The sequence below is a fragment of the Xyrauchen texanus genome, chromosome 7 (assembly GCF_025860055.1).
Source record: "Xyrauchen texanus isolate HMW12.3.18 chromosome 7, RBS_HiC_50CHRs, whole genome shotgun sequence".
Classification (NCBI taxonomy): Eukaryota; Metazoa; Chordata; class Actinopteri; order Cypriniformes; family Catostomidae; genus Xyrauchen; species Xyrauchen texanus.
The window spans coordinates 13,524,714-13,537,147 of NC_068282.1; the positions used below are offsets into that span (position 1 = coordinate 13,524,714).

At 36.8% G+C, this 12,434-nt stretch overlaps 1 protein-coding gene across 7 annotated transcripts in view; it reads right to left on the reverse strand.

Annotated features, from left to right (window-relative positions):
* The window catches only part of LOC127646194 (E3 ubiquitin-protein ligase RAD18-like), a 104,109-nt gene extending 93,664 nt beyond the window's left edge, over nucleotides 1-10,445 (reverse strand). For all 7 annotated transcript variants that reach the window (XM_052129689.1, XM_052129690.1, XM_052129691.1 and 4 more), the window contains exons 1-4: nucleotides 10,302-10,445; nucleotides 9,795-9,873; nucleotides 9,643-9,704; nucleotides 9,439-9,509 (exon numbers count right to left, since the gene is read on the reverse strand). In XM_052129689.1, coding sequence (XP_051985649.1) covers nucleotides 9,439-9,509; nucleotides 9,643-9,704; nucleotides 9,795-9,873; nucleotides 10,302-10,352 — 263 coding nt within the window. In that variant the 5' untranslated portion in view covers nucleotides 10,353-10,445. The remainder of the gene's footprint in view (nucleotides 1-9,438; nucleotides 9,510-9,642; nucleotides 9,705-9,794; nucleotides 9,874-10,301) is intronic.
* Between the last annotated feature and the right edge of the window lie 1,989 nt (nucleotides 10,446-12,434).

Here is a 12,434-nt window from a genome sequence, read left to right on the forward strand (position 1 = left end):
ATGGGGAAGTTCAAATTGGACTATTGTAAAAAATTATGTAACTAATTTAATTCATGAATATTTCATGACTGTTTGATAATTCATGCTGTGTATGAGTACAGTTTGATACATTCAGATGAAATGTGTTGGGTGTACATTATGTGTTAACCATGAAATGCACATTATATTGTTGTGGTCTTGTGGAGTTTTCATTTTCTTCAGATTGCGTTTCAAATATGCCTGTATTAGAAGGGCTGCATGATGTTAGCAAATCAAAGCAGTGGGCGTTTATATTGAAGTCTTAAAGGGCCAAGCAGCTTAAAACAGATAGTTTCAGACAGAGGGTCAGAGACAGGGTAGAAAATGATGAGTAAAATTATGACTGTTTGGTGCAAAAAAAAAACTTTACTAACATTCCAAGTGGACCTTAGTGAAAATAATAAAATTATAAAAACAGAGTATGTCATGATGTATGTCACAAAAATACTTTCACCCATTATTTAAAGGTGACATGTACATTTATCATTTTAAAACACTTTTTCCTTAATATACAAAGCTGAATCCCAAGTACCTAATCTGATATCTAATGTTTATACTCTTGCGTAAACAAGATTAAATAACATTTCACTCAAATCGCACAATCGCAAATTTTTAAGTAAAATAAGGAAAAAGAGTGTCCTATTATGGTGTTAATTTTAAGTCATTACTCGATTCACATTTGAAGAGTTCATTTACATAAGTCTTCCAAACACCACAGATAAAACTATTTTTTTATGAAAAACTAAATTAAACAGTTTTTTATGCAAAAACCTTGACTAACCTTATATTTGGACCTCATGGGGAAAATGGGATGATTATGAACTACTAAATGCCAAACTGTACACATTTTTCAGCCTTTCTTCAGTAATGCTTTTCAATCAAAAGTACTGTAACTACAGGCATAACTAGTAAACCAGCAATGCCCCTATAAACCCTCCTGGAGCCACTCACAGACCACAGAAAACCCTGTCTACTTTCAATCAACAAAGCACTGATATGAACCCAGAAAGGCAAACAAAGCACAAGTGAAAATGTATTGCTGTAGTGAATCAAATGTGTTCCATAACCACAACTGCATTCCAGCTGAGAAAACAGGGCAAAGTGTTAGAACAGCAGTTTAGAAAGTTTTTATAAAGAATAGCCTTGACTGAATAGTATATCCTTATGGATTTAAATCCAAGTATTTAATTTAAAAAATGTATGCAGAGCAGTGATTTGCGTGATGGCTGCAAAAATTATTCACACCAAACCAAATGAACTGAAATTGTTGTTGTGGCCAAAATCTTAATCAGGACTACAATGGCAGAAAAACAAAAAACAAACCAGATGGTAGTAATGCAAAGTTCCTGAAAAATACTAAACTCTTTGGAAGCTCATTGATCCATGCCAGCAAGAGAAGGAAGAATAGAACACAGGGTGCTTGTAACTGCAGGAGCTTAGAAGGGTCGATATTTAGACCGGAAACAACAGTCTAACTGCACTCACTGAGATCACCACTTATATTAGGCCTATCATTCGATTAAAACAAATATTAATTAGTATACTGAATGATCAATCACAAATTGCATATATACATATTTAATAAGAAAAGTGAAGATGTTTTAAAGACATAATTGTGATAGATGAATAAAGCATTAAATAGAAATAAGAAAATATGTATTGAGATCTCAATATTTGGGATGGGCATTAGAGTGCGATTTTGTGTAAAATACTCCAACTAGAAGTCGACTGATAGTGGACTTTTCCGATACAGATAATTAAGGTGTTGGAAAAGGTGGATAGAGTAATCTGCTGATAGTTTTTTAAATCAATACATAAAATGAAAAAAAATACAAAATAAATACAAAAAAAAAATAACCAGAAAAACAAAATAGCAATTTGGTGCATAACAACATTTTTAACTATGAAAAATATATATATATATATATATATATATATATATATATATATATTTTTTTTTTTATGCATGTGTGTATACTCATATGTGACCACAGGAATGTTTGTTGAGGGTCAGGGTTGGGTGTTCATTAATGATTCTGTGTATATACGTTTTGCTTTTCTTTGTTGTATGAATCAATATAAAATGTAAAAAAAATCACAAAGAAAATTCTGCTTCTGAATCAAAACTGTATTAATGCATCATATTAAAAATAATTAAGTAAAAACTTGGAAATAACTGAGAAAAGTACTTCTAATAATGTTTTCTTTGTATCTGAATTAGCCGTGCATGTATATGTAGTAATTATACACAGTTGATAACATGGTATTCATTCACAGAATACGACATCAACAACGGACAATTAGGTATAGAAATGTGTGATGAAGCAGTTTTCTTCAGGCTCAGGCACATGTTTAATTTTTTCGGGCAACATGAAGTGGTGTAGTTCCAAAAATATACTGTAAGAAACCCTTTGGCCTTTAGTTTCATGAAAAAATTATCGGAACAAAATTAAATTGGTTATAACCGGTTTCCAGCATTTCAAAATAATTTTTGCAAATCACGAAATGTTCCGGTTTTCAGTTACGTTCTGCTAAAAATGTCCTCTGTTTTTGTTTTCATTCCTTGAACTGTTTTTAGTCCCGGATCACATATTTATCCTTTCACATGTTCTTATATTTAAAAAAATACAAGTGGTGAAAATTGGCTTTTTAGAAAAAGTGCTTTGTCAGTGGCACACATACTGATCATAAGCTTTCAAGTTTCTATGTCTGAGGTAGACTTGAGGCCATTCACATAGAATCTGTGTGTCTGTCTGCTCTATATTAATTGTTGGTCAATGTAAACATGTCAGACAGTTGTTTTTGACCATTACGACACATCTCACTTTTTTTTTTCCAACTATATATTTATTAGTTAGTTTTTATTTTAAAGCAATTCATTAAATTGAAAGCCCTAATGTAAAAGTTTGAATATAATAATTTATAAAAACATTCTAGCCAAGATACACTAGCAAATAAATTGCATACAAAAAGCATCAATATTATATCAAATACTGTAGGCTAAATCTATATCAATGGCCTCAATAACTGTCCTCGAAGTCCTGTCCTAAGTGATGACACATTTGACATTATTGCTGGAAGTACACAGGAAATTAAACTGCATCCCATAAGGCACCTCTTTCTTCAGACCGATGCCCATCTGAAATTCCAACAACAACTATGAGACATACTCAAGGCAGACAACACCATGGATTTCCTGGCTCAAAATGATACAGAGGTGGTACCATACTGATCAAAAAAGTGACATTAAGAACACTGAATAAGTGTTAATTTTGTCATCTGTTTTTTATTTAGTTTTAGTCCTATGTCAAAAGTGCTTTTTAATTTTTAGCGTCAACCTTATCCTATTTTTTTAGTCAAGTTTAGTTGACAAAGCCTAGGCATTTTAATGTAGTTTTAGTCAATGAAAACTGTTGACATTTTAGTCTACATGCATGCATGCATTGTCATCTACGAGTCATTTAGCACCAGGTTCTCCACAAACTTGCAGTGCGTGATGGGTGGCACTCATTTGACCGCGCCCTAAGCCAGTCTCGAACAGCTCTCCTCGCCAGGCCCCCGCGGGCCGGCTATCCCAGGCCAATCGGAGTCCCACTGCGGTACCATTACGTTTAGGGGGGATTCTGACTTTGAGGCGTTCAGTCATAATCCCACAGATGGTAGCTTCGCACCAGTGGCTCCTCAGCCAAGCACACGCACCAAATGTCTGAACCTGCGGTTCCTCTCGTACTGAGCAGGATTACTGTTGCAACAACACATCATCAGTAGGGTAAAACTAACCTGTCTCACGACGGTCTCATGTATGCAAGCACACACACGCATACATGCACACACACACATTTTATTGTTATTTTTCCACAAAAGGTTGATCTTATCATGATGATCTCATGATGATGACATTGCGAGTTGCAGAAAGCGGGGGTGAGAGACGAGCATCTCCGTGTTAGAGTGTGCATCAGTAGGCAGAACATTAAATTTCTCCCGGTCGACTCCCTATTGGAGTATACTCTATTGGAGTTTGTGTTTATTTACATGGCACACTCCCATATTATATGAACTTTAAGGATGAAATAAAGATATCAACAATCTGTGATCTGTTTCTATCAGACACTCGAGCTGCAGCACTCCTCTCGTCTCGCAAGTCATCATTATAGTTTTATATGATCTCAAGTTACGTTAAATGACATCAAGCGACTATCCGACAACAGAATTTTTTTTATTATTATTGCAGAGATTTGTAGTTACAAATGACAATCCACCGAGTGCAAAGCTTGTTAGATTTTTTCCAAACACCCACCAGAGTTTTGTAAATAGCCAGAGCTGGCACGACATTTGACGGATGTGGCCGCCCAGTAATTCTCTATGCAGGAAAAACCCTGAACACTGACCAGATTGAAGGCACCTAGAACTGAATTTAAAAAAATGAAAATCACTCACAAAACCTACTGTGCAATCCAGTCAGCAAAAAAAAAAACTTTTAAACCCCATGCTTGGTATGCATATGGGAGATGTCTAGTCTACACAGGGCAGGAGGCGATGTTAAAAAATAACCTTCCATGCAGATTTGTATGTCTATAGGAGTGGTGGTGGCGTAGTGGGCTAAAGCACATAACTGGTAATCAGAAGGTCACTGGTTCGATCCCCACGGTCACCACCATTGCTCCAGGTTGCTCCGGCGGGATTGTCCCTGTACTAAGTGCACTGTAAGTCGCTTTGGAAAGCATATGCCAAATGCATAAATGTAAATGCATAAATTCTCATAGTCTGAGAACGTAAGCCTCTTTGAAGAGGAACACGGCTGAGAAGATCACTTGACATCAGCAGCATGTAAAGAATGGCACTGATATAGACACCATGAAATAAATTCCCATTTGATTCTTTAAAGAGATCCACAATTTCATGGCAGACTAGGACGTCAGGGAAAGTAAAAAATACATTCAAGTATGCCACGAGATGGTGAACAAAACAAAGCATATAAATCATTCAGTTTACTATTACTATTTTCTCTTTATTCAAATAAATGTGCTGTTTCCAGTCACGGATAATAGGCAGAGACCTTAAACCTTAAAGTCTCCAACTAATTACTGGATATAGAGTAACACAGTGTCATTGGATGGTTGTTTAATGCCTACCTGCCTTTTCATGATTGTTTCTCTGAAAACCAACAAATTTAGCACTAAAACCATAAGTGCAGATTCCTTCAAGAATTCTACAAATATCAGAATTGAAAATAAGCCCAATGCTCCAGACTAAATAAATTACTATGGAGCCATTGACTCCTAAGCTGAAACATTTAGGAACCAAATGGGTGTTTTAAGGTGCCAAATTTAGTTGATGGTTGTTCAGAAGCAAGGGAGAAAGCCGAAGACAGCTGATAAGATCAGGTCGATACTTAAAATAACTGGCAGCCAAAATTCTGAATAATGTACAGATTTTGCTCATATGGAAAGAAAATGGTACTTTCATTCACCAAACTGTCATTCAACTGACCACAATGTACAATTTGAAAAAATAAACTACTTAAAAGTGTTCTAATAAAAAAAATCCTCCACATGCAGCAATGAAAGCTTTGCTTTTAGATATATAGATTGTTGCTATTCTAGCTGTCAGTTTGTCCAGATACTCTGGTGACATTTCACCCCACACTTCCAGTAGCATTTGCCATAGATGTGGCTGTCTTGTCGGGCACTTCTAATGCACCTTACAGTCTAGTTGATCCCACAAAAGCTCAATGGGGTTAAGATCCAGAACACTCTTTTCCAATTATCTGTTGTCCACTGCGTTTCTTTGCCCACTCTAAAAAAAAAAAAATGTTGTATTTTTTTTTTTTGTTTCAAAAGTGGCTTTTTCTTACCATAATGTCTGCACTCCTGAGTCTTTTGGCACTTTTCCACTGCACGTTACTGTTCGGTTCGACTCTACTCGCTTTACTTTTCTAAGTTTGCTTTTCCACAGCTGTTTATTGTTTATAGGCTGATCGTCATAGTTGCTCCGCCTCTACTGCAAAGACATCATCTTAAACCAAACACAAACATTACTGGCATAAACAAAAACAAGACCGCTAGCTGTTAGCTCATTATATAAAGCATAAAGCAGTTGTTGCATGGTGATTTTACACAAGTGTAACAGTTAAAATGGCCTGGTTGTTTTAGAAGCAAGCTTTCCAGTAGCTGGTCAACTAATTAAAGTGATGCTTTCAAGCAGAGTATAGAGTTAACGTAACAAAAAGTACAATCCTTCATCGTGAACTCCAACAACATTGTGGCTTAGTCCAGGGCACTCTCCCTCCCATTGCTCGCCGGTCTAGATAGCGTCTATTTGGTCGAACCACTTCCACTTTTCCTTGATGGTTCTGTAGTCACTTAAGTTGTTTTTGTACGATTCCATACACTGTTGGTAGGTCAGGTGGTAGCCGTGTGCAGCCAACAGCTGAGACACTTCCTGAAATACTTTTTCGTTTCACGTCATTTCGTTCGTAGCTAATGAGAGGAAGATATGCACCTCGTTTATTGATCACGGCATGGTTTTGCGCATAGCCATTTCTTTTTACAATTCGAAAGTTGCGTGAATAAATGATACTGTTATCGCTGTAGCTAACTTTAAAACTAGCAGGTTGATGTCCCACGTTGCAAATCCAATGATGCTTGTAGTGAAGATTCTCTCCGACCAATCAGTGATCTGCAGTGTTTTGACGTCACATTTAGTATCGGCTCGACTCTCATGGAACCTTGACTGAGGTGATAATAAAAAAAGTATCAGGTACCATCCACAGTGGAAAACCCCCAAAAAGCGATCAGAGTCAAGTTGTAACACGCAGTGGAAAAGCCCCATTTGCTTTACTGTTGTACATGAAACTGGTGTTGAGCAGGTAGAATTCAATTAAGCTGTCAACGGAGGACAAATGAGGCATCTATTTCTCAAACTAGAGACTCTGATGTATTATCCTCTTGTTTAGTTGTACATCTTGCCTTCCATATCTCTTTTTGTCCTTGTTAAAGCCACTTGTCCTTTGTCTTCGTAGACTGTAGTGTACACCTTTGTAAGAAATCTTCAGTTTTTTGGCAATTTCAAGCATTGTATAGTCTTCATTCCTCAAAACATTGATTGACGATGTTCATTTAATGAACCAAATAGCTTTTAACTGTGTTTGAAATAATGGAAAGTTATTTTCTAGTACCAAATTAGCAATTTAGCATGATTACTCAAAGATAAGGTGTTGGAGTGATGGTGGCTGGAATTGGGGCCTGTCTAGATTTGATCAAAAAATATTTATTTCAAATAGTGATGGTGCTGTTTTTTACATAAGAGAAAAAGTGGTACCGGTGCATCCCTATTTTAAATGTAGTTTTTTCATTCAGTATCAATTTTAAAAACTTATTAATCGGTTATCGGCTTGTCTTCCCAACTTAGTAGTTCAACCTCTGGTTGAACCTGATGTGTTGGTAGTATTTCAGTGCTATTGGCTTTGTTAAAGTCCCCAGTCACAATGAACACATTCACAATGTGTGCAGTTTCCTGCTCACTTATACTCCTATAGAGATCCTTGAGTGCTCGGTCTGTGTCTGCTTGTGGGGGGAGGTACACAGCTGTGATAATGACTGCTGCAAATTCCCTCGGTAGACAAAATGGTGGACACAGAAGCATGAGAAGATCTCCAGATCAGGAGAGCAGAAAGACTTGATAGAAAGTACGTTCCTCTGATCACACCAGGATTTGATGATCATAAACAAACACCACCACCTCTGCTTTTACCTGAGAGGTCTTTCACTCTATCCGCTCGGTGCACGATGAACCCTGCAGGTTCCATGGCTGAGTTTGGAATCTCTGTATCTATCTCTGAAGTGTCTGTAAAGCAGATAATGAAGCAGTCCCTCGTCTCTCGTTGGAAAGAGATCCACGCTCTCAGCTCGCAGAGCTTGTTGTCCAAAGACTGAACATTTGCCAGTAGAATACTGGGTAGCGGGGGTCAATTTGCACATCTTCTTTGTCTGATAATAACACCGGCTCTCCTTCCCATTTTCTGGCTGCGTTTCCACGTCCGGGCTCCGCTGTCGTGTTTGTAAACAGCATGTTGGCATTGAGGTATTTAAAGTCCGGTTTTCAGTGTGCTATTGCAGAACCAATGTCCAAAAGTGTTTGTCTATCATAGACAACATCCAAGACAAAACATAAGAATTGTAGACAAAACAAACAAAAAAACAGCAACATTAGGTCAGAGATCGCAACGCAGCAGCCATACTCGGCGCCATCTTGAGACATCTTGCTGATCTCCTGGGACTTTCAAGCACAACAGTCTCTAGAGTTTACTCAGAATGGTGCCAAAAACAAAAAACATTAATTGAGCAGCAGTTCAGCAGACAGAAATGCCTTGTTGATAAGAGAGGTCAATGGAGAATGGCCAGATCAGTTTGAGCTGACAGAAAGGCTACGGTAACTCAGATAACCACTCTGTACATTTGTAGTGAGCAGAATAGCATCTCAGAATGCGCAAGTCGAACTTTTAAGGTGGATGGGCTACAACATCAGGAGACCATGTCGGGCACTTTATTAGGATCATATCAGTGTTGATAATAAAGTGCCCAGTGAGTGCATGTATGTACACATATATATATATATATATATATATATATATATATATATATATATATATATATATATATGCAGGTTATTGTGCTACCAAAATACCAATAATAACCAGAAAAGAGAAAAAATATATATATATATTGTTAATGTTCGGTATTCAAGTAAGCCACTGAACTCACTGCCGGTCAAAACACTATATGATTCCCTAAGAAAGTGACTCGATTTAAACTACTAGCCTGAGCTCCTGAGTTCAAACCATTTTGTGAATCATTTTGGCTGATTCATTAAAAAGATCCGGTTTAAAAGTGTCGTTTGCTTGTGAATTGGACATCATGGCTTGCAATGTGTTTGTTGTTGCATGCAGCAAGCTCATCTCAACACAAAGTTGACATAAATCCATCCGGAGGGTTCAAATACAAATTAATAAACTGACAATGCAAAAAAAAAAAAAAAAAAAAAGCAGTGCTTACATGATTCTATTTCTTTAATATTTGCAGGTTTGAAGAAGTGCCAACTGCTCAGCTCAATTTGAGCTACTGAAGACAAACTGTCGCAGGGTGCTGCAGTGTCAGCCCAAATTAGTTTTATTAATTACATCTATGACACAATCTGCACATATTTTGACCATACCATAAATGTATTTAATTGCTGTATTTTCCATTCCCAATCTACAGTAAGGTTTTTTTTATTTATTTTGTTAAATGATGTCACAATTAATTACCTCCCCATAGACTTTATATTGTAATTAGACTTAAAGTCTAAAGTCTCAACAACAACAAAAAACGCACTTACAACATGAAAATAAATGCACATATTTTAAATGTATATAAATTTTACCTTGCATTTTGGAAGCTCTGAACTAAGTCATCTATTAATCTGTTGTTCCTCAAATCTTGTTCTGTCGATGGCTGAAATTAGATTTCAAGTTAAACTAATATTAATTGCATTTCAATGTAATACAATAAACTTAAAATTACTGAGACATTTAAAAAAAATTATGATAGGTTAGGTATGACAATAACGTTTTGTTTATATACTCACCAAGTTGCAAACAGGACACATTAACTTATAGGATAGAAATTTCCGTATGCAGAGGGAACAGACTGTTGGACAACACATTATGCTATTACATAGTATCTTGCTCAGAGTTTTTCTGCCTAAAAAACATGTTAAAAATTGTTAATGTGACTTACAGTTGTGAGAACACCGAGTCATCATGGCGATGTTGATAAACTCAAAGCAGATAGGACACCGAAGCAGGGTGTCTATGTTCTAAAACAGACAATAGAAACAGAAAATAAGATCTGAGATTAAAACAAACCTAGGAATATATATATATACTTACTTACAAAGACGGGATATCTTTATGCAACCTGTCAGCATGATTCTTGACAAATAAAAACAAATGTAATGAAATGTGTTTCGTTTAAATAGGGATCACATGTGAACTTATATGTAGAGTGTTAAAACAAGCACACACAAACTTTATTAACATTGACATGCATTGAGGGTTATACAAGGCACTGATTTTGGACTGAATTAACATTTTCTCTTAAAATATATAAACGCAAATCAGATGCAATGTCATTATCACACAACTTATAAAATCGCACGATGCATATACATATGCTGATATCGATAAGAAGCAGATAATCACGTTTTAACCACTGGATTTATAAAAGTTCAAGGTCTGAACGTACTTTGAGACATGACAGGTTCGGCGGCAAGTCCCCTTCATTTAGTTGAGACATATCCAAACTGCTGTATTATTACCCAGGTTAGATGTTAAAACGTAATAGAACTGTAGCTCTCCACTTGATACCAACAATAAACTCCCGCGCGCCACCAAATACTTCCCATAATGACATCACTTCCTGTCTAAATTTAGATTTCCTTTTTTACTTCCTGTCTGTCACGGAACGTCTTCACTAACGCAACCTTTACAAAAACCACAGTAACCAAAGTTTCTGCTACAATTAATGTTACAACTGTAAATTCATATAAATTAATATTAAACAGTTCAATATGTTTTCAGAAATTCCTTTATTTTCTTATTTGCACTAAACATGAAAATATGGGCCTGGTTTGAATCTTTAGCCAACACTACAATTGTGATTAATACATATATATATATATATATATATATATATACACACTCACCAAAAGGATTATTAGGAACACCATACTAATACTGTGTTTGACCCCTTTCGCCTTCAGAACTGCCTTAATTCTACGTGGCATTGATTCAACAAGGTGCTGAAAGCATTCTTTAGAAATGTTGGCCCATATTGATAGGATAGCATCTTGCAGTTGATGGAGATTTGTGGGATGCACATCCAGGGCACGAGCTCCTGTTCCACCACATCCCAAAGATGCTCTATTGGGTTTAGATCTGGTGACTGTGGGGGCCATTTTAGTACAGTGAACTCATTGTCATGTTCAAGAAACCAATTTGAGATGATTCAAGCTTTGTGACATGGTGCATTATCCTGCTGGAAGTAGCCATCAGAGGATGGGTACATGGTGGCCGTAAAGGGATGGACATGGTCAGAAACAATGCTCAGGTAGGCCGTGGCATTTAAACGATGCCCAATTGGCACTAAGGGGCCTAAAGTGTGCCAAGAAAACATCCCCCACACCATTACACCACCACCACCAGCCTGCACAGTGGTAACAAGGCATGATGGATCCATGTTCTCATTCTGTTTATGCCAAATTCTGACTCTACCATCTGAATGTCTCAACAGAAATCGAGACTCATCAGACCAGGCAACATTTTTCCAGTCTTCAACTGTCCAATTTTGGTGAGCTCTTGCAAATTGTAGCCTCTTTTTCCTATTTGTAGTGGAGATGAGTGGTACCGGTGGGGTCTTCTGCTGTTGTAGCCCATCCGCCTCAGGGATGTGCATGTTGTGGCTTCACAAATGCTTTGCTGCATACCTCGGTTGTAACGAGTGGTTATTTCAGGCAAAGTTGCTCTTCTATCAGCTTGAATCAGTCGGCCCATTCTCCTCTGACCTCTAGCATCAACAAGGCATTTTCACCCACAGGACTGCCGCATACTGGATGTTTTTCCCTTTTCACACCATTCTTTGTAAACCCTAGAAATGGTTGTGCGTGAAAATCCCAGTAACTGAGAAGATTGTGAAATACTCAGACCGGCCCGTCTGGCACTAACAACCATGCCACGCTCAAAATTACTTAAATCACCTTTCTTTCCCATTCTGACATTCAGTTTGGAGTTCAGGAGATTGTCTTGACCAGGACCACACCCCTAAATGCATTGAAGCAACTGCCATGTGATTGGTTGATTAGATAATTGCATTAATGAGAAATTGAACAGGTGTTCCTAATAATCCTTTAGGTGAGTGTGTAATATATATATATATATATATATATATATATATATATATATATATATATATATATATATATATATACTTTTGCCTCTTTGTATTTGTTTAAATAAATTAAAATGACTTCAGAGCTAAATACTGACATAATGGGATTGGTGTTGGGATAATTCATTTTATATGGTGTGCTTATTCCACAGAATAGTGGAGAGTAATTTATGCTATGGCCTCCCAATGTAATTAAATATTGGAAGGGAGAATATAAATGATCTGTTGATTTCTTAATGCACTGCACTGCAGTGAATATTTTGGCACATCATAAGAGTGAGGCTCCACAGAACCCAGACTAGTTACTGAACATCATCGTGATCATAGACAGTTGTAAGAAAGTATTAAAATGTATTGAATAACTGGTTTAATAGTCATGAATCTCAGGTGCTCTGTTTATGCTAGTATAACACAAAGTTCCAAATCTTGTTA